A 19113-nucleotide genomic window follows, 5' to 3' on the forward strand; every position below is an offset into this window, starting at 1 on the left:
ATACTGTGAGGGAGACCCAAAGACTGCCTCGGCTTACAGAGACAGACAGCTCAAATCCTCTAATCCTGTTTGATGCATCCTGTTTGCCTGCAAAGCCCAAGGTCTCGCCAATACACGTATGATCCCTGCCATGTGTATTCTTTGGTTGGGCCTGTAGCCCTTGGGTGAATTATATCCCCGTGGGAAGCACATGTATCATGTCTGGGCTTAGTCTAACAGGCATGTATTTCCCATCTGAAATCCCAGCTTTCCTAGAGAATTGCTTTGTCCAGTTTTCTCTTCTGGTGAAATGGCTCCAGAGCTCATCCCTGTGGCTTCAGCATTATCTTGCAGAAGAGATGAGGATTTTGCTCTAGAGCCAGGAGCTGCTCATATTTGGGTAGTAAAACATGAAGGTGCTTCCTTTTGCTATGCAGCATTATTAATCTATACAATCATTTGGAAGCAAGACATCCCTGCCCTAAGGGGACTGTACTACAGGTCTTGAAAATGAGATCACATTTCTAGTGTGTAAATCCCTGAAGCTTGTGCTATTGGATAGAAGTGTCTCCTGATGTTTTTTTGCTTGGTTGGGGTTTTTTTCTTCCTTTGTGAGCTGTAGGAGATGGGGGCTGTTAAGGTTACAGGAATGACCAACCTAATTGTGCACTTCTGGAATGTTGTAACAGAAGATAGTTTATAATTGAATTTCTGGGCTTTGCACTATTGGAAAGAATGTTGCTGTTCTGTAAAGGTCTTTCCTCTTAATAATTGAACTAAACAGAGGAGATCTTATTTTTTTTCATCTGCTCTACTAACTTTGTATCTTTTTAGTGTGAAATTGTCACTGCTCAGTTGTCTTCTCAATCTTTGCACATCCCCTACTTTTCATCCTGGCCATCAAGCTGTCCAACATGCTTGAGAGGTCCCCATCCCTACCTCCCTTCTTGGTACTGACCCCTCTGATGCCAGATTCAGCTTTTGTGTTTGCCACCACATCTGTGATTTCTTCTCTTTGAGTATTTTCCCCGCTGCAAGCCCTTAGATAGGCAAGTTGGGGGACTGCCAGAGACAAGCAGTAATTGCTGCTGAGCTCCAGCCTCCCTCCAAATCTGGGGTTCAAATCCTGTGGAAGCCTTTGTCTGTGCCTCTTGGATTTCTTCTTTCACTGGGCTTGTATTACTCCATCTGAGTTCTTTGCAGGGACCTTGCTGTGGCTAGTGGTTGCTGCTCAGGAGAGACCAGAGCTGGCTGAAGCTAGAAACTCGCTTGTGTCTGCAGCCTCAGCCAGGCTGGAGGCCACCGAGGGGAAACGAGGAGGCTGGAGCACAGCAGCTGCGCTGGTGATGTGTGCGCAGCCGGGGTCTGACACGGCACAGCCGTCTCCGCAGCTTGGGGTTTATGGCCGCCTTTCTCTCCTGTGCACACTCTCTTGTTCCCCACCTTCCCTTCATTCCTAGGATATGACTCTGTGATATAAAATACCCTCTAATTTCCTGAGCTGGGCTGGAACTCCCTGGAGAAGGCAGCGTCTGCCTGCCTGTCCCTCACCCGCCTCTGCATCCAGTGTTCCATGCTGCCAGTTGCTCCTGCCGGCAAGGCAGCGGGAGGGAAACTGGGAGCGTGGCATCTTCCCAGGCCCCAGGCTGTGGGGAGAGGGTCTGCCGGCTCCAGAGGAGGAGCTGGTGGGAGGGTAAGGATGGAGCCAGGGATGGAGCTGGGTTTCCTTTGCTTCCCTCCCTGCTGCCGGGGTTGTCCCTTCCCCTCCCCCAGCTGCATGGGAGCAGATGTGCTGCTTGTGTCAGCCCTGGCAGCCCCCTCCACACACCCCAGCCGGGCTCCTGCTCAGCCAGAGCCTCGTCCCCTCCTCCTCTTCCTCCTCCTCCTTCCCCCGGCTTGGCCCCGTGTCACTGGGGATGGCGGTGGAATCATCCGCCCACTCGGCCTGCCTCCCCTGTAACCCTCCCTCCTTCCTCCCTCCCGCAGGTCTCTTTGTTGGAAAATTCAAGGCAGATGAGTGCTGGGGAGCGCTGGGCCTGCGGGCCAGGCGCTGAGCTGCAGCTTGGCCTCAACATGTCTGCTGGCCCCAGGATGGGAAGGGGGCTGGTGAGTGGCCGGCTGCAGGGAGATTCTCTGGGCAGGGCAGCTACACCGAGGGTCCTGGACTTGCACTTGCCTGGGCAAGGCTCGGATTGCCTCCACATAGAAGGGTTTTTTCCTGGCAACCATTCTTAGCTGTGTTGTGCCCAGCCCCCAGGAGGACATGGGAACATTCAAAACCTGACAATAAACTCAAAGCAGTCCCTCTGAAATCAGCCTTGTAGATGTTTTCCGTGGGCTCTGGTGGCTCCAGCCAAAAGGAAAGGCTTGGTGAGAACCGAGAGAGCCTCAACTCCTCCTGGGTCTGCACTTTCAGGATTCCCGGGTTCAGACCCCATCAGGTGGGGGCTGTTCCCAGCACATTCACGGGATGGTTTTCCCTGCCAGCACATCCGAGGGGCAGTTTCATCTCATGGCTGCCTCCCCGTGCAAGCACGGAGCAGAAACGTGGCACTGCTCACAGCTCCCCCAGAGGCTGCTCGCTCGGTGGCTTCTGACGTGTGAACCTGCGGTCGTGTCCGTGCGAGAAGTGTGACTGGAAGAGTGGTGAGAGGTGGGAGGAGGAAGGCTGCAGCTCGGGCTGAGGCTGGACAGGAGTGGAGGAGGAAGGCTGCAGTTCAGGCTGAGGCTGGAAAGGAATGCAGGGCACGAATAGCTGGGATGGTGTGAGGGGTGACAGATGTGAGCAGCGCTGCAGAGATACTCCTGCTCGGCATGTGCCTGACTCCAGCACTCTCAGTTTTTGCTCTGTAGAGTCTAAATATATAATCCATTGTGCTCTGGCATCTGGGTGATAAATAGTGATAAATAACGTGTGGCTGGGGAAGGAGGGAGAAAACTGCTCCGGGGTGGAGCTGACCCCTGGGATGTCTGGGGCAGCCACAGGGTAATAAGAGTGAGGAGGGACCAGCTCTCAGGACAGAGGGAGCTTGTTCTTCATCAGGCATTGCAGCTGAGGCTGAATGGGCGGGTCTTGGGGTTGGTTTCTTCTGTCCCCACTGAAAGTGGAATAGTTGACTTGTGCTGAGAGGTTGGTCACCTTGACCGAGCAAATGTATCACCCTGTCCTTTCACCCACAGGCAGGGCTCTGTGTCCCTGATCAGGCAGCATGTAGCACTGAACATTGGCTCTGCCTGAAGTTCTCTCTAGGAATTGGATGCAGTCCAGGCTGCTGGCGACAGTATGAATGGTTGCTAGTGCAGCCAGGGCAGGGTTTGTGTGTGTGCGCACTTGGAAGTGAGAAGACGACAACTTGCCTGCATTGGAAAGGGCTGGTGTGGGCACCAAAGAGGGTGGGTCCCAGGGGGACTGCCTGTGTTTGGCATTCATCTGGGCTGCAGGGGCTTTGGGCAGAGGCTGGCACAGAACATGCTGAAGAAGCATTAAGCTAGCAGGGTTTTAATCCATCATCACTGCTCCTTTCCTGCTTTTCCTGCTTCTCCATCTGTGCAAGAGGAATTAACACACATCCTGGGAGTGGATTAGACTGCTCAAACCGTGACCTCCTCATCTGTGCCTTCTGGGGATGGGTAGCCTTTGTGCAGTCCCTTTGCTGGCTCTCCAGTTTTGTCAGGGATGGTGAGTGCCAGCTGCCAGCAAAGGGCTGTCGACGTGCTGCCTTTCACCCTGTGGGACAGCCCTTTGTAGAGCGTGTGTGACACCAGCGCAACCAGTGGGGCTGGCAGGGTGGAGTGAGCCTGCTCCTCGGGTTTAGGCTTCCAGTTCATTTGCCTTTTGCTGATGCCTTGTGAGTGTTGGCAAGCCTTGCGTCCTGTTTTTGGGGACGGTTGGGGCAGCTGTTGGCACACCAGGGAGCACAGCCAGGAGCCCAGAGTACCTGTTTTTCCAAACTCCAGTGTGCTGCGACTTGATAGCACTCTGGGCCAATGGGTCACAGCTCCGTGTCCCACCTTTGCATCCTCTTCGATTCTCCGTGAGTTGGGGACTGGCTTGGGGACCCTTCAGAGCTGTTGATAGGATTCCACTTCTGAGTAGTGTTAGATACTTATAATCTACTTACTTTTAATACATAATTTCTCTTGGTTTCACATTCTTTACTTTGTTCTTTTTATGTTGGATTCCCCCCTTCCCTCTATAATTTAATCACTACTTAGTTACTATGTATTTTAAGCTCAGTATGTGTCAAGCTACCTTAGATATAGCTTAGAAGGGGGAACATAGTATCACAAACTAATTTTAATATATCTTTGTATTAAATAAGAGTGCTTAAAATGTTGTCATTAAGTAGAAAAGGAAATGAGCTTGTTAAAGCCTATTTTGGTATTTGATTTATCAAAGATAGTAACTGAATCTTCTGAATTCACAAGTTGTTTTGATTGCAGATTCTCTGTGGAAAAAGTATTTAGGGGTCCAGTGATATTTAAAATAAAAAAAAATAAACTTATTCTCCAAGGAAAACTGATTTTTTTTTTTTTTTTTAACTCTTGGGAAAAAACAAAGTTAGTGTTTCACTGTGAAGGCTGATAATAATGTAGCTGTTTGTGTAATGCAGGGACATGACATTATGGCACAACTGCAAAGCTTGAAGTGATGTTGAAATATTATGTACGTAATTAAAAAGTAATAGTATCATTTGGTAGGCAGCATGTTTAATGTATTTCACTTTCATCTATTAGAAATCTCTGGCATAGTTTGTGATTCTTTCAGATCATTATAAAGAGGCTTAAATTATGTATTTCTTTAGAATTAAGCAAAATGGTGGAAATATGTCTGCTGGAAATACAGTACAGCAGAAACAGTCTGGGAGGTTGCTGGAGTGTGTGGAAGAACTTCCTGATACAGCAGGTGAGGGAGCCAGCTGGGGAAGGCACCCACTGGACCTGTTGTTAGTGAACAGAGAAGAACTGGTGGATGATGTGATGGCTGGAGGCCACCTTGTGCACACCAATCACAACATGATAAGAGTTTTTGATTCTCAGAGAAGTAAGGAGGGGGGTCAGCAGAACTGCCACCTCGGACTTGCAGAGGGCAGACTTTGGCCTGATTAGGGACTTGGTTGATAGAGTCACTTGAGAGGCAGTTCTGAAGGGCAAAGCAGCCCAGGAAGGCTGGACATTCTTCAAGAAGGAAAACCAAAAGATGCAGGAGCAGGCTGTCCCTATGTGCTGAAAGACAAGCCAGTGGGGAAGAAGACTGGCCTGGCTGAGCAGGGAGCTTTGGCTCAAATCAGGAGAAAAAAAGAGTATTTTACCTTTGGAAAAAGGGGGAGGCAACTCAGGAGTGCTACAAGGATCTTGTGAGGGCATGCAGGGAGAGCTAGAAGGGCCAAAGCCCAACTAGAACTTACCTGGCTACTCCTGTAAAAGACAATTAAAATGTTTTTACAAATAATATCAGCAACAAAAGGAGGGCTAAGGAGAATGTCCATCCTTTATTGGCTGTGGGGGGAAATAGTGACAAAGGATGAGGAAATGGCTGGGGTACTTAATGTCTTCTTTGCCTCTGTGTTTAATAGCAAGATCAGCTGTTCTCAGGATGTCCAGCCCCCTGAGCTGGTAGACAGGGACAGGGAGCAGAATGAAGCCCATGTAATCCAAGAGTAAATGGTCAGAAACCTGCAATGCCACTTAGACATACAAAAGTCTATGGGGTCAGATGGGATCCACCCAAGGATACTGAGGGAGCTGATGGAAGTGCTCACTGAGTCACTCTGTCATTTACCAGCAGTCCTGGTCAACCAGGGAAGTCCCAGGTGATTGGAAGTTGGCAAATACGATGCCCTTCTACAAGAAGGGTGAGGAAGAGAAACCAGGGAACTACAGGCCTGTCAGCCTGACCTCAGAGCCGGGGAAGGTCATGGGGCAGATTATCTAGAGTGCCATCATGGGACATGTACAGAACAGCCAGGCAATGAGACCCACCTAGCATGGGTTTAGGAAAGGCAGGTCCTGCTTGACCAACCTGATCTCCTGTGACAAGGTGGCACGATTAGTGGATGAAGGAAAGGCTGTGGATGTTATCTACCTGGACTTCAGTAAAGCCTTTGACACTACTTCCCACGGTATTCTCCAGGAGAAACTGGCTGCTCCTGGCTTCGACAAGTGCACAGTTCCCTGGGTAGAAAACTGGGGGGGTTGGCCCAGGGAGTTGTGGGGAGTGGAGCTACATCCATGGGCTGCTCACAGTGCTGTTCCCCAGGGCTCAGTACTGGGGCCAGTCCTGTTTAATATCTTTATCAATGATCTGGTCATGGGGATCGAGGGCACACTCAGTTCACAGATGACTAAGTTAGGTAGAAGTGTTGATGTGCTGGAGGGTAGGAAGGCTCTGCAGAGAGATCTGGACAGTCTGGATCAACGGGTCAAGGCCAGCTGTATGAGGCTTGACAAAGCCAAGTGCTGGGTCCTGCACAGCCTGGGTCACAACAACCCCACACAGCTCTGCGGGCTGGGGGAAGGCAGCCTGGAAAGCTGCGTGGTGGGGAAGGACCTGGGGATGCTGGTTGACAGTGGCTGACCATGAGTCCACATGTGCTCAGGTGGCCAAGAAAGTCAGTGGCATCCTGCCTTGTGTCAGCAATAGTGTGGCCATCAGGACCAGGGCAGTGACTGTCCCCTGTACTTGGGACTGGTGAGGTCACACCTCAAAGCCTGTGTTCAGTTTTGGGCCCCTCACTACAAGACAGACACTGAGATGCTGGAGCATGTCCAGGAAAGGGCAACAGAACTGGGGAAGGGTCTGGAGCACAAGTCCTGTGAGGAGCTTGTGGTGTCTAGCCTGGAGAAAAGGAGACTCAGGGGACCTTCTCACTCTTTACAACTCCCTGAAAGGAGGTTGGAGCCAGGTGGGGATTGGTCTCTTCTCCCAAATAGGAAGCAACAGAACAAGAGGAAACAGCCTTAGGTTGTGCCAGGGGAGGTTTAGATAGAACATTAGGAACATTTCTTCACCAAAAGGGTTGTCAAGCACTGGAACAGGCTGCCCAGGGGAGTGGTGGAGTCACCATCCCTGGAGGTATTTAAAAGTCATGTAGATGTGGCACTTGGGGACATGGTTTGGTGGTGGCCTTGGCAGTGCTGGGGTAATGGTTGGACTTAATGATCTTAAAGGTCTTTTCCAACTTAAATGATTCTATGATTCTATTATATACAACTGAATTTTGATTTTACTGATTAGAATGTGAACTGGGGGATGAAACAGATGCATGCACATAGAAAGGCTGTTCTGCCTTTGGCTTCTCTCCAGGCTGCCAGTCATGGCTGTGGGCAAAGCAACCTGTGACCTGGCAGCAGGAGAGAGCTGCTAGTCCTCTCCTGCTCCATCCCCAAGCCTGGGTTGCCTGTTGTTGTGTGCAAGTACCCATCTGGGAAAGTCTCCTTTTCCTTTGAAGTCCTGAACCCAGCTCTGACTGCCTCCTCTCCCCTCTGCAGGGTGGTGAAAGAAGAGATCTCGGATGACAATGCCAAGCTTCCCTGCTTCAACGGCCGGGTGGTGTCGTGGGTAAGCAAGCCCCTTGCTTCGGTATCTCTCAGCCTGTTTGTACCCTCTCTGAAAAACACCGTTCGGTTGTGTAGTGCCAAGTAAGGCACAGGGACTGCTCCGTACCATTGGTGTGCTGGCTGCTCACAAAGCTGATGAGCTGGATCCCCACACTCCAGTCCCTCAGCTGGAGAGGGGGCTCTGTGATGCTGGGTCCCCTGTACCGGGGAAGATGTGGTGGATACCTGTATGAAGAGCTCACGGTAACTGATGCCTGGCAGAGATCGTGGTCGTGGCCTGTCCACAGCATAACCCCTGTGCCCCTATGGCAGGGTCAGCTTTCCAAGGAAAGTCCCGCTCCAGTGACTGGCGCAAAGGGCTTAAGTGACTTTAGTGCTGGTGAAGCGGACTGGATTTGACTGCCCTGAAGACTAAAGGTACTGCCTGGGCAGCTGCAGGACAAGCTTTTCCCTCAGTACCATGCCATGCACATGCTCTGCTCCCTGCCTGCATGCTTCCCTCTGTCCTCACAGGGACCCTCCGTTAGTGGGGGGAAAGTCTCCACAGCCCATCATCCAGTTTTCCCTCTTCTGAGCTGCAGTTTGTGCTGATGGGGGTGTGGATCTACACCAAGAGCAGAGCAAATATTCAAGTGCCTTTTTCCAGAGGCCCCTAAACAGACTCTAAAACAGTAAAAATCCTCAGCAAATCAGGCTAGGTCAGACCTAATTCTGCTTCTATCCCTACACCAAACAGTGATGGGGGTGGGCAGGTGTCCCACTGCTGACACGGCTGCCCCTGAGATTCCAGCCAGGGGAGCTGGGTGCAGTCTGGAGCCGGGAGGAAAGGCTGTGCTGGGCTCCCGCACAAAGAGCCGGGGCCGGACGCTTGCCGTCCTCCCTCTAGCGGTTATCCCAGGCTCTTCGGAAAACAGCCTGTGTCCGGCTCTTGGCCATCATACATTCCTCTGCATCCATCCCGTTGCTGCTGCATCTGCCCCAAGATGTCTTCCCACCTCGCCCTTTCCAGCTGCTTTTTGCTTTCACCTGCCCTATGGGGAGTCCCAGAGTCTCTAAACCCATTCCAGCGCTCTTTTTCACCTGTGTGCTTTTCCTTGTGATCCGTGCATCCATGCAGCTGCTGGCTCTCCTTGTAGGGGCTCTCTGGTTGTTCGATGTGAGTGGCACAGATCTGATGTGGGTCTGTCTGGTGTGACCACCGTGCTGTTGCTCTGCTGGGCTGGATCCTTGCAGGGAACTTGTGCCCAGAGTGAGCATCACTACCAGCTCTTGTGCATGAAGGGTAATGGCCGTCCCAGAGGCCTTTGTGCACCTGATGATCCCTTTTTCTACCTCTGCTGAGAGGCTCCTAGTCCGTGGGTGGTTTGGGGGCTGAGAGGGGAGCACATTGCTGCTTCTGACAGACAGGCTGGGATGTGGCTATTTTAGGAATTCAGTACTAATTTTAGCGTCAGGGAAAGACGGGGGCTTGAATCCAAGTGAGTATTTCCTGGCAGTGTAAGAGGCAGGAAAAGTGCAGGATGGGTATCAAAACCTTCCTGGAAGGAAGTCCCAGTCTTGGGAGTGTTAGAGGAAGATAGCATCAATCCTGCCTGCTTGGAAACACCCCCTCAGCTCTCCTCACTGCTGATTGACAGCTGCCTATGGCTAGTTCCCTCGGCCCAAATCTATTTGCTTGATGTTGCCTTGAGATTTTCAAGCATAGAGTGTTACATGATTTTTCCCTAGGCAATGCTGGCCACTTCCAGCATCTCTTCTACCCTGTGCTCCTGGGCAGTGGCTGCCAGAGCAGGGATGTGGCCCTCAGGGAGGGGGATGTGTCCTGGGAAGACAAGTCACCAGGAAGGTGCCAGGAGCAGAGGCAGGCATGTGTGTGGGGCTTGCTGCAGGGATAGAAGCTGACCTGAGCATGAGACAAGAGCTGGTTAGACAGTTGTGAGAGCAGGAGCCGTTGGGCTTGTCCTGGGGCTTGTGGGACGGGCTCTGCAGCTTTCGACACCTGAGGCTGCTCTCTGCCCTGTCTGCTGCCTTGGCTCCGGCTTTTTCAAGGCTGCTCTGTCTTCCTTGCCCCAGCTGCATCCCTGTCTCTGTTACCAATGTCTCTGGCAGTACATGTCACTTATCTTCTACTCTGATCTGTGGGGTCCATTTCCCCCTTACCAGGGCTTCCCCAGCTCCTGAAGGTGGGCAGGGCACAGCTCTTTCATCAGTGATGCGGGGAAGCACTCAAGACCTGTATAAATGGGCTGTGCCTCCAGCATATGAGTTGGCATCTGCTTCTGGCTCCATGCAGTGTGGTTCCCTCACCAGCAAGCAGTAGTGCTGCCTCTGCATTTACACTGGGTATTATGGTTTGCACAGCAGCTATCAGCTTCTTTCCAGCCTATGTTTCATGTTTCTTCTGTCCTGAGCAACAGTGGGCATCCCTAACCTCTGTTAGATCCTTTCTGGGCCCTGTCACCTCTGCTGTGGAGGTCCCTGAATGCTTCTGTCTAGGAAGAGGCTTTTTGTTGCTTTCTTGCTTGGCTCTACTGGGATTAGCCCAGTACATTACAGCTTGAAAGTAAGGGAGAGTGCAAACCTGGACAGGGAGCAGTATTGGGGAATAGCTCATTTGGGCTGTCCTCTGTTTCATTCCACTGGCGAGCCCATAGCTCCTGGGAGAGGCTCCAGCTCATTCCCTGAGCCCTGAAATTGGTGGTTTATTATAGAGCCAGAATCACAGATGTTGGTGTGCCTGGGCTGCCCCACAGAATGTCTGGTATAAAGAGTCTCTGGGGTTTAACCCTTTCTTGAATTTCTGCACTGGGGAATCTGTTGAGCATCCCAGAGATTGGCCGAAGGTTGTGCTCAAGCCAATAAGCTGAACACAGCCTGAAAGTTTGCAAACTACCTATGGAAGCCTGAGAAAGAGCCTGTTTCAAGAGTGTATTTCAAAGCCAGCCTTGGCCCTGAGCTCTGTTACCCCCAGCTTCCAAGGGCTGAGAAGGTAAAAGTCCTGCTGGGTCCCACAGCTTGATGGTAGAAGTGTAGAGACTGCTAGAACTGCGGAGAGGAATGACTTTAACTGCCTTTTCCAGTGTGACAACTCGGGGAATTCAGTCCCTGCTGCAGGATGTGTGCTAAAGGCTACCTGAGTGTGTGATGTGGGTGTGCAGGGGATGTCAGTGTCCAAGCACGGCTGTCACCCACCCGGGCTTCACTGCTGAGTTGGGAATTCCTGAGCCACAAATAGCTAGTGTCTGGGAAGGCCTTGAGGGGGAATGTTGCTACATGCTTGGCCCATTCCATACCTGCTCTTGGGCATCTGCTGTTGTCAACTGCCAAAGATGAGATCCTGGGCCAGGGAGGCTTTTGGCCAGCTCCTTTGGCCACTCTTATAAATGTTTTCTCAGTTTCCTTTTCTGTCTCTCGTCCCTCCAGCTGGTGTCTGCAGAGGGTTCCCATTCAGATGCTGGCTCGGTCTGTGCCGACAACCAGACAGAGCTGCCACCGTCCATGGAGCGCACAGGAGGAATTGGAGACTCCAGGCCCCCCTCTTTCCAGTAAGTTACGTGGACATCTGTTCTGGTTTCTAAGAGACACACGGTGGGTTTGCTGTAATCCAGACCAGTATCCCAGACCAGGCTGGGACACTCTTATCCAAATTTTTGGGGATGACAGCCAGCAAGAGGGGAGGAGAGTGGGGCTGGGAGCAGATTTGAAGTGGAGCTGCATTACTCAACAAACATGGGCATGCTGAAAATAGTGCAGGGAAAGAGCCAGCACACCATCCCCAGTCCTTTGCCCTGCACTCGTAGATGCGCTGTGGTTGTTCCTGTCCCTCAAGAAGGAGACAGCTGATGGCTGGAACCTTGTGTTGGTCAGGACAGAGGTAGAGAGAGCCTTGTCAAGTTGTTCCCTGTTGCACATATTTGTTGGTTTTATCTCATCACAGCCCTAACACTGGGGGGAGTCGGGAAAACTTGGACAATGAGACAGAGACAGACTCGGTGGTGTCGTCGCAAAGGGAACGACCTCGTCGGACAGATGGGCCTGAGCATGGTGAGTGTCAGTAACATGGTGAGAACTCTGCAGGGCATGGCTGGGGCATGGTGGCAGCACTAGCTCCAGACTTGGGGCAGCTTTCTCTGCTCTGCAGAACCTTCCCAGCTTAGAAGGCCTATTCTATGGCTTTTAGAAGGGCCATAGCCTCACACTGGAGGCAGGAGCTAACACCTGTGTTACATCAGAGCTTGGTGTTGGACTCTTTGGGGTCAAAGGAGATATCTCCTGTAGAAGCCTCAAGAGCAGGAGACACTTGTGCCTCTGTCTTCTTAGCTGAGAAGTAGAATGTGCTTTAGCTTTGCCACTCATGCTGCTTCTTGCTCTACCAAGGAGACTGTTGCAAGTCTTCCACAAGTTTAGCAGCATTGTTCCTGCTGGCCCATCAGCCTCTTCCCCACCCTGTAGTGGTAGAAGAGGTATCTCATAGAAGATGGATCTGATCCCAGGGTAGACTGGGAGTTAGCTGGCACTAGATGGGATTGACTGATGGCCAGATTTGTTCTGAGGAGGTTGCCATGAGCCCTGCATAGGGGAAGGGTTTGTCTCAAGCCCACTGAGTCTTGTCTTTTCACAGCACCCAGGGTGAATGGGACAGTGAAGGGAGAGCGGCGCCGAGACCTGGGTGGGTACGAGAGCTCCTCCACACTCATGAGCAGTGAGCTGGAAACCACCAGCTTCTTCGACTCAGATGAAGATGACTCTACCAGCAGGTAGGAGAGCTTGCATCTTGGGGAAACACTAACTTCCCCCTGACTCCCAGAACAGAGAGATGCCTTTGCAGGGCACAGTAATCCTGTGCTCAGATCTGCTTCTGTCTCACCTAGCAGCCCCCTCTGCCATTGTCTTTCCCCCATGTGCATGTTCTCCCCTGCAGTCCTCTATTCCCTGTGCCATTTCCGTGGCTCTCTTGCTGCCAGAGCCACCACCGTGGCAGCAGAAGAGCTGACTCTTGCTTTTGCCTGCAGGTTTAGCAGTTCAACAGAGCAAAGCAGTGCTTCCCGTCTTATGAGGAGGCACAAGCGACGCCGGCGGAAACAGAAGGCTCCACGCATTGAGCGGGTACCCAGGGAGGGGCTGGGTATCCTGGGGAGGGCAGTGCCGGTCAGGGTGGGCTCTCAGGCATTCAGCTGTTTTTGCTGTGGGCACAGCTTCAGACAGGTGTCCAAGTGCTGAGACTTCAAAAAGTGGTGTGAACCTTTTCCAAGCCAATGTAGCCTCAAGAGCTGGGACCACAGGTCTTGTCCTGGCTGTAGAGAGGTCATAAGGGTCATGGCTGATGTTCTCTGGCTCTGCAAAGCTCGCAGCATAAGACTGGAGTTGTGGGTGGTGGCTGTGGTGCCACAAGGAGGGGCAGGAAGGAAAGGACGAGTGGAGGAAGCTAGGGCTGGGAATGTTACTGAGGCACAGGAGGACATCTCATGTTTCACTTACGTTGCAGTCATCGTCCTTCAGCAGCATCACAGACTCCACCATGTCCCTGAACATCATCACGGTCACGCTGAATATGGGTGAGTGGGAGGTGTGCATGGAGCCTGCAGTTCTTCCAGAGCGAGACTGGGTCGCGGAGAGGGAACTGGGGAGGGGGCAAGGAGAACACATGGGGGAGGAGTGAGGAGATGGATTCTGTAGAAGATTGGCTTCTCTTGTAGCAACAGTTTCTCAAGAGTTTGTGTGTCCCAGGACATCTCTCTGGGACAGGGGTGCAGATCACCATCATTAGTATGTGGTTTTTCTGAGGTTAGGGCTGCTTGTGTCTGCTGCTTTGGGGTGACTTACTTCTTTCTCTTTCCATCCCTGCAGAGAAATACAACTTTCTGGGCATTTCTATTGTGGGACAGAGCAATGAGCGTGGGGATGGAGGCATTTACATTGGCTCTATCATGAAGGGCGGCGCTGTGGCAGCTGATGGCAGGATTGAGCCAGGAGACATGCTCTTGCAGGTACTTCACACCCACATATCTCCATCTTTGGGCCCAGGAAAGCAGCAAGAAAAGACCCAGAAGCCTCCTTGAGAACTTTGGCAGGCTAAACCCAGGAAGCTGTGCTTGGAAGAGGGAAGCTGAGTCACTGCTGAGCTGAGTGGGGAGCTCAGCCTCTGGTCACATCTCTGGGACTCACCTCTTTGTGTTGTTTGCAGGTAAATGACATCAACTTTGAGAACATGAGCAACGATGATGCTGTGCGGGTGCTGAGGGAGATTGTGCACAAGCCGGGGTGAGTACCTGGATTGTTCCTTCCATCCAGGGACATCTGCACAGTGTGTGCTTGGGGTGTGTGAGTTGTGTCTTCCAGCCACCTCTGCCAGTGCCTCTGCAGAAGCTCAGAACTTAGGGTTTTGGTGTTGCTTTGATTCCTGGGTTTTCATGCCCAAAGCAAGAATTGCCGCCAAAGGAATTGGGGGAATTGAGGTCTGTGCCCATTTTTTTGTAGGGATGCCGTGTCGCTGCTCATTGCAGGGCAGTTGGACTAGATAACTTTCAAAGGTCCTTTAAAACAAACTGTGCTGTGATTCTCTGATTCTATTTGGGTCATTAGCAACCCTCAGCAGGGTCACATCATTTTGTTCATGTCGCTAGGGAAACCCATAGCTGGAGGGAAGCAAGGTCACTTTACTGGCAGCTTCTCCCTGTCTCCCAGGAGAGAGCTGGCACACAGCATCCATCCATCATGCAGGGGTTTGTGCTACTGTGCTCTGGTTCTAAGTCTCACCTTTTTGTTGCAGGCCCATCACCCTGACAGTGGCCAAGTGCTGGGACCCCAGTCCGCGGGGCTGCTTCTCGTTACCCAGGAGTAAGTGGATAGCTGACCCACCCTTAGCGCTGGTGCCCAGCTCATGTGAGAGCCCTGCCTTAAGCACTTACTTGGTTGTTGTCTTGTTCCTCCCCTGTGTGTGTGACTCCATGGGGCACTGAATTGGGGTTTGATAGAGTTTCAGCTCTCCTTTTAGGAGGCTGCTATGCCCTATTCCCAGGCCAAAATGCCCATAAGCCCAGCCCTTCTTCCCACATCACGCTGGGGACGCGTTTCACTGGGGCAGGGAGGTCACTTGCTCGGGGCGCCAGAGGAAAGAGAAACCCCCCTTAAGCGATAGGGGGATCTCTCCCTCTGCACCTCTCCTGCTGACCCTCCCTCTCTTCTTTCTCTCCCAGTTGCTCCCCAGCGGATCTGGGCTGGGCCAGACTCTCCATGCTCCGATCCGGGTGAGTCCCGGCAAATCCTGGGGATGGAATGGGCTATGCTGAGTCCCTGTCCCTCCCCAGAGGTTTTTTTGATGAGGTGATAGTTTCTTACAGCTGCTGACTGACTCTTTCTTCAATGCAGGTGAGCCCATCCGGCCCATCGACCCGGCAGCCTGGGTGTCTCACACGGCAGCGATGACTGGCACCTACCCAGCGTACGGTATGAGTCCATCCATGAGCACAATCACTTCCACCAGCTCCTCCATCACCAGCTCCATCCCAGAGACTGAACGTAAGTTCTTGTGCCTCCGTGCTGCACCCGCTGCACGGCCTCCTCACCTTCACTGTGCTGTGAAGGGAGCAATACATCTGCCTGGGGACAGCTGGGGTGGGCCAGATCTGCCCTGCCAAGGGATTGGGAGGGAGGCAGCTCTCGCCAGGCTGGCACTTGGATCAGTGGGAGTTCTGCCTGGGAGAATTAATATCATGTTTTTCAGCCTTCTGTGTGAGGAGAGTAGAGGAGCCTGGGTGCAATGAGGAGCTGTGGCAGGTGCAGAGGAAAGGCTCAGACCAGTCAGGGGTTAGTGGCTGAGAATGTGGGGCCAGGTGTATTCAGCATGTACCTGGAGCAATTGAGAGCTCCTTCCAGACAGCAGATAGAGCAGGATGGAGGAGGCAGCTGGGTGCAAAGAGCCTTGTGGTGGGGCAGGGTCCTGCTGAGCACAGGGCTCTCGGTTGCTTTCTGAAGGTTTGGGGTGATTTGGTATATAGACCCCTGAAGCAAGGGTCTGGAGAGCTTGGGTGAGGCAACAAGCCAGGAGTTTGTTTAAAGTATGTGACTCTTGCCCGGGCTTTGCCCGAGAGGAGATGGCTGACATGTGGAGGATGACATGGGAAGGCTGGAAGGAGGGTTACACAGCATGTACCCTGAGGCTGTCTGTGATGTATTGTTCCCTGGCCCATTCCTCCTGTGTGTGATGCTTCCATTGGCCCTCTTGAATCTTCTGCCCTCTCTCACCTCTGCCTCCCTTCCTTCATCCACACCACAGGCCTCGATGACTTTCACCTGTCCATCCACAGTGACATGGCGACCATTGTGAAAGCCATGGCCTCCCCAGAGTCAGGCCTCGAGGTGCGTGACCGCATGTGGCTGAAGATCACCATCCCCAATGCCTTCATTGGTAAGAGACTGTGCTGCCTGCAGCAGAGGCAGGGACTGGGGAGTGGGTGGCCCATTTTAAGCAGATGTCAAAGGGAGCATCTTTGTCACCATAAACAAACTGTTGACTAGCCAAGAGTCACAAATTGAACCTTTTGGCCCACTTCATCTTTTCTCCAGTGTGGCTCACTTGCCTCAAGGGCCACCGTCTTTCTCTCTCTTGCCAAATTTAACTCTGTATTTGGTGGCAGGTTCGGATGTGGTAGATTGGCTCTATCACCATGTGGAGGGCTTTACAGACCGCCGTGAGTCCCGCAAATATGCCAGCAATCTGCTGAAGGCTGGCTACATCCGACACACTGTGAACAAGATCACCTTCTCGGAGCAGTGCTATTACATCTTCGGGGACCTCTGTGGAAGTATGGCTCTTGGCGTGGGTGGGAGGGAGTGGATGGAGGGGTAGTGGTCCTGCAGAGCCCTGTTGACACCATAGGGACACACCTACAGCCATTGCCATCAGGCTGGGCCCCTTGTTCTACAGACCCTGTTAAGGGAGCAACAAAGAATATCCCAGCTTCCTTGTCCTGCTGCTGAGGTAGTGAAGTTGGAAGCAGCATTGACAGAGTCACCTACTATGTGATCTTTTCTCCTGGGCAGTCATAGCAGAGTCTTAGTATTTACTGAGTGTCTCCAGCCTCTGAATTTCAGTGCTGGCAAGGGGTTGGTGCTCAGGCAACTGGGTTCTGGTCAGATAAGAGGGATGGGGGAATGAATTGGCAGGGTGAGCTGTAGCCCTGATGTGGTCCTTTTCCACCAAGCTGGTCTCTGTATTAGAGCGGCAGTTTGGACTCCCACAGCCTGGCAGTTGTTCAGCCAGGAAGCACAAATGGTGGCATTGACTAGCAGAGAGAGTGCCAACTTCTTGTGTCTCCTTGCATATCCCATCAGCAAGACTGGACGGAAAGCTGCTTCACCACACGTGGTTGTTTTTCTGCTTGGATTAACCCCTGTTCTCTGTTTTCTTGCAGACATGGCTAATCTGTCTCTTCATGATCATGATGGCTCCAGCGGTGCCTCTGATCAGGACACTTTGGCTCCACTCCCCCACCCAGGAGCTGCACCCTGGCCTATGGCCTTCCCATATCAGTATCCACCGCCTCATCCATACAACCCCCATCCCGGCTTCCCTGACCCAGGCTACAGCTATGGAGGGGGCAGTGCAGGCAGCCAGCACAGTGAAGGTGAGTGAAAAGGACTAAAATATGCCTGCAGGTGGGCAGGTGTCCTGTTCAGCACAGGGAAGCAGCAGGAAAAGGCTGCTTGGGCAAAGCCCTATGTGGGGGAAGCCAGGGCAAAAGCCATGTTGGAAGGGTCATGGAACTTGCTTCTGAAAGGAGACTGAGAGCACAGACTGTGCTGGCACCTGGCTGTGCCAGAGCGTGCTGCAATCCTCCCTTGGCTGGAGGAGCCTCCATTCTTCCTGACTTGTCCGAGCTGGCACCTAACCTTGCCTCGTGTGCTTTGCAGGGAGCCGGAGCAGCGGTTCCAATCGCAGTGGCAGCGAGAGGAGGAAGGAGAGAGAGAAGACTGGGGAGTCGAAGTCGGGCGGCAGTGGGAGCGAGTCGGACCACACCACGAGGAGCAGCATGCGGCGCGAGCGTGCAGCCAGTGAGCGCTCGGTGCCAGCCAGCCAGCACAGCCAGCGCAGCCAGCACTCCCTGGCTCACAGCATCCGCAGCCACCACAGCCAGCAGTCGTACGGGCCTCCCGGCCTCCCCCCTCTCTTCAGCCCCCCCATGTTGCTGATGCCTCCACCGCCGTCAGCCATGGGGCCCCCCGGGGCGCCGCCGGGCCGTGACCTGGCCTCTGTGCCCCCCGAACTGACAGCCAGTAGACAGTCCTTCCGAATGGCCATGGGCAACCCCAGTGAGTTCTTTGTGGATGTAATGTGAAGCGCCCATCCCCTGTCTGTCTGCTGTCCCTCCTTCCCCCTTCTATCCCTGTTGTTTGTTTCCTAGGACCAGCCCTGGCTTCACCCCTTGTTTTTTGGGGGGTTTTTTTTGTTTCTTTTTTTTTTTGTCTTGATAACGAAAAGAAAAAAAGGGAAAAAAAATAATAAATGGAACTAAACCTTGATTCTAATCCCTCCTCGAGCTGGGTGGACAGGCCTGGCAGGCCTGCTGGGTGCTGTCAGCCCATCCCGCCACCAGACTTGTGTATTGCTGATGGTAATTCCCTCCTGCCATCCTCTTTCTAACCCCATTAATCCGCATCCGTCCCAGCACCCTGTGCTGCTTGCCCGTGTGTCACTGCTGCCTCAGTCCTTCCACCCTAAACATCTCTTCTTTCTTTTCACCCTTTTGTGTTTCTTCTATCAAGCAGCAAAGAATTACGGGGTGTTTGACTTTCTCTGAGCCTGCCGCCCGTGGGGGGGAGAGCTGGAGCGTGGCGTGGCCCGACAGCAGGACACGGAGCTCCAGGGGCGCTGGGCACGCATGGCGCTGAAGATGGCTTCTTTCCTCCCCCTCGCGGAAGATGCCCTGCCCTTCCCACAGCCCTGAGAGGGGGAGCAGGGACCAGCCTTATATATGTATTTTAAATCCCGTTGTAGTTGCCTTTTGGCTAATGCATGAATGTTCCAGGGCTTCAGTGCCTCCAGGGAGTGGAGAGATGCTGCCACTTCCCTCTTTCCTCCCTTCTCTTGCCCACATATTGGGCTAGGTCCGAGCCTGACACTGCCCCATGGCAGGACCCTCCTTCACCTTGGCCAGGCCTTGGGGCTGGGGCAGTACCTCTGCATCCAGCCCAGAGTGGTAGTGAGTGCCTGTGCGCAGTCTCTTGCGTGACTCAGTGCCCTACACCTACCCTGGGGTACTTTGGGGGGATTTAAGGGCAGAGCTTTGCTCCTTCCATCCTGCTCTTTGCCCTCCTGCCTGCAATGTGCTGCTGCCTGTCCTGTTTGTAGGGTCTGTCCCATGCCTGGGGCTGGTGGTGGCAGCTGTGGCCTTCTCCCTCCTGCTGTCGCGCTGCTGCTCAGCTATGTGATACCTTCAAGGGCCTGGACGGAGTTAGAAGGCGAGGGTGGGACACAACTGGTTCACTTTCATGCGTTGGAGAAACGTGGAGGTTCCCTTGTATTTGTCCTCTGAAGGGCCTAAGTCTGTGTCCTCCTCTGCCTGGTGCTGCTGG

The 19113-nt window shown here is 52.9% G+C and overlaps 1 protein-coding gene across 4 annotated transcripts in view; it reads left to right on the top strand.

Moving 5' to 3' along the window:
• DVL3 (dishevelled segment polarity protein 3) overlaps nucleotides 1–18659 on the top strand; it is a 32370-nt gene extending 13711 nt beyond the window's left edge. Inside the window, exons 2-17 of one of the 4 annotated variants that reach the window (XM_082287777.1) lie at nucleotides 7471–7540; nucleotides 10963–11084; nucleotides 11477–11583; nucleotides 12161–12296; nucleotides 12552–12645; nucleotides 13025–13094; nucleotides 13387–13526; nucleotides 13724–13800; nucleotides 14309–14376; nucleotides 14736–14786; nucleotides 14908–15057; nucleotides 15815–15946; nucleotides 16176–16343; nucleotides 16953–17165; nucleotides 17452–17850; nucleotides 18307–18659. In XM_082287777.1, coding sequence (XP_082143903.1) covers nucleotides 7471–7540; nucleotides 10963–11084; nucleotides 11477–11583; nucleotides 12161–12296; nucleotides 12552–12645; nucleotides 13025–13094; nucleotides 13387–13526; nucleotides 13724–13800; nucleotides 14309–14376; nucleotides 14736–14786; nucleotides 14908–15057; nucleotides 15815–15946; nucleotides 16176–16343; nucleotides 16953–17165; nucleotides 17452–17850; nucleotides 18307–18338 — 2029 coding nt within the window. In that variant the 3' untranslated portion in view covers nucleotides 18339–18659. Of the gene's footprint in view, nucleotides 1–7470; nucleotides 7541–7864; nucleotides 7957–10962; nucleotides 11085–11476; nucleotides 11584–12160; nucleotides 12297–12551; nucleotides 12646–13024; nucleotides 13095–13386; nucleotides 13527–13723; nucleotides 13801–14308; nucleotides 14377–14735; nucleotides 14787–14907; nucleotides 15058–15814; nucleotides 15947–16175; nucleotides 16344–16952; nucleotides 17166–17451 lie in introns of those variants that run through there. The other 3 variants (XM_082287780.1, XM_082287778.1, XM_082287779.1) reach the window with 3 other exon arrangements.
• Nucleotides 18660–19113: the final 454 nt, after the last annotated feature.

The sequence above is a fragment of the Coloeus monedula genome (genome assembly GCF_965178545.1).
Source record: "Coloeus monedula genome assembly, chromosome: 10".
Classification (NCBI taxonomy): domain Eukaryota; kingdom Metazoa; phylum Chordata; class Aves; order Passeriformes; family Corvidae; genus Coloeus; species Coloeus monedula.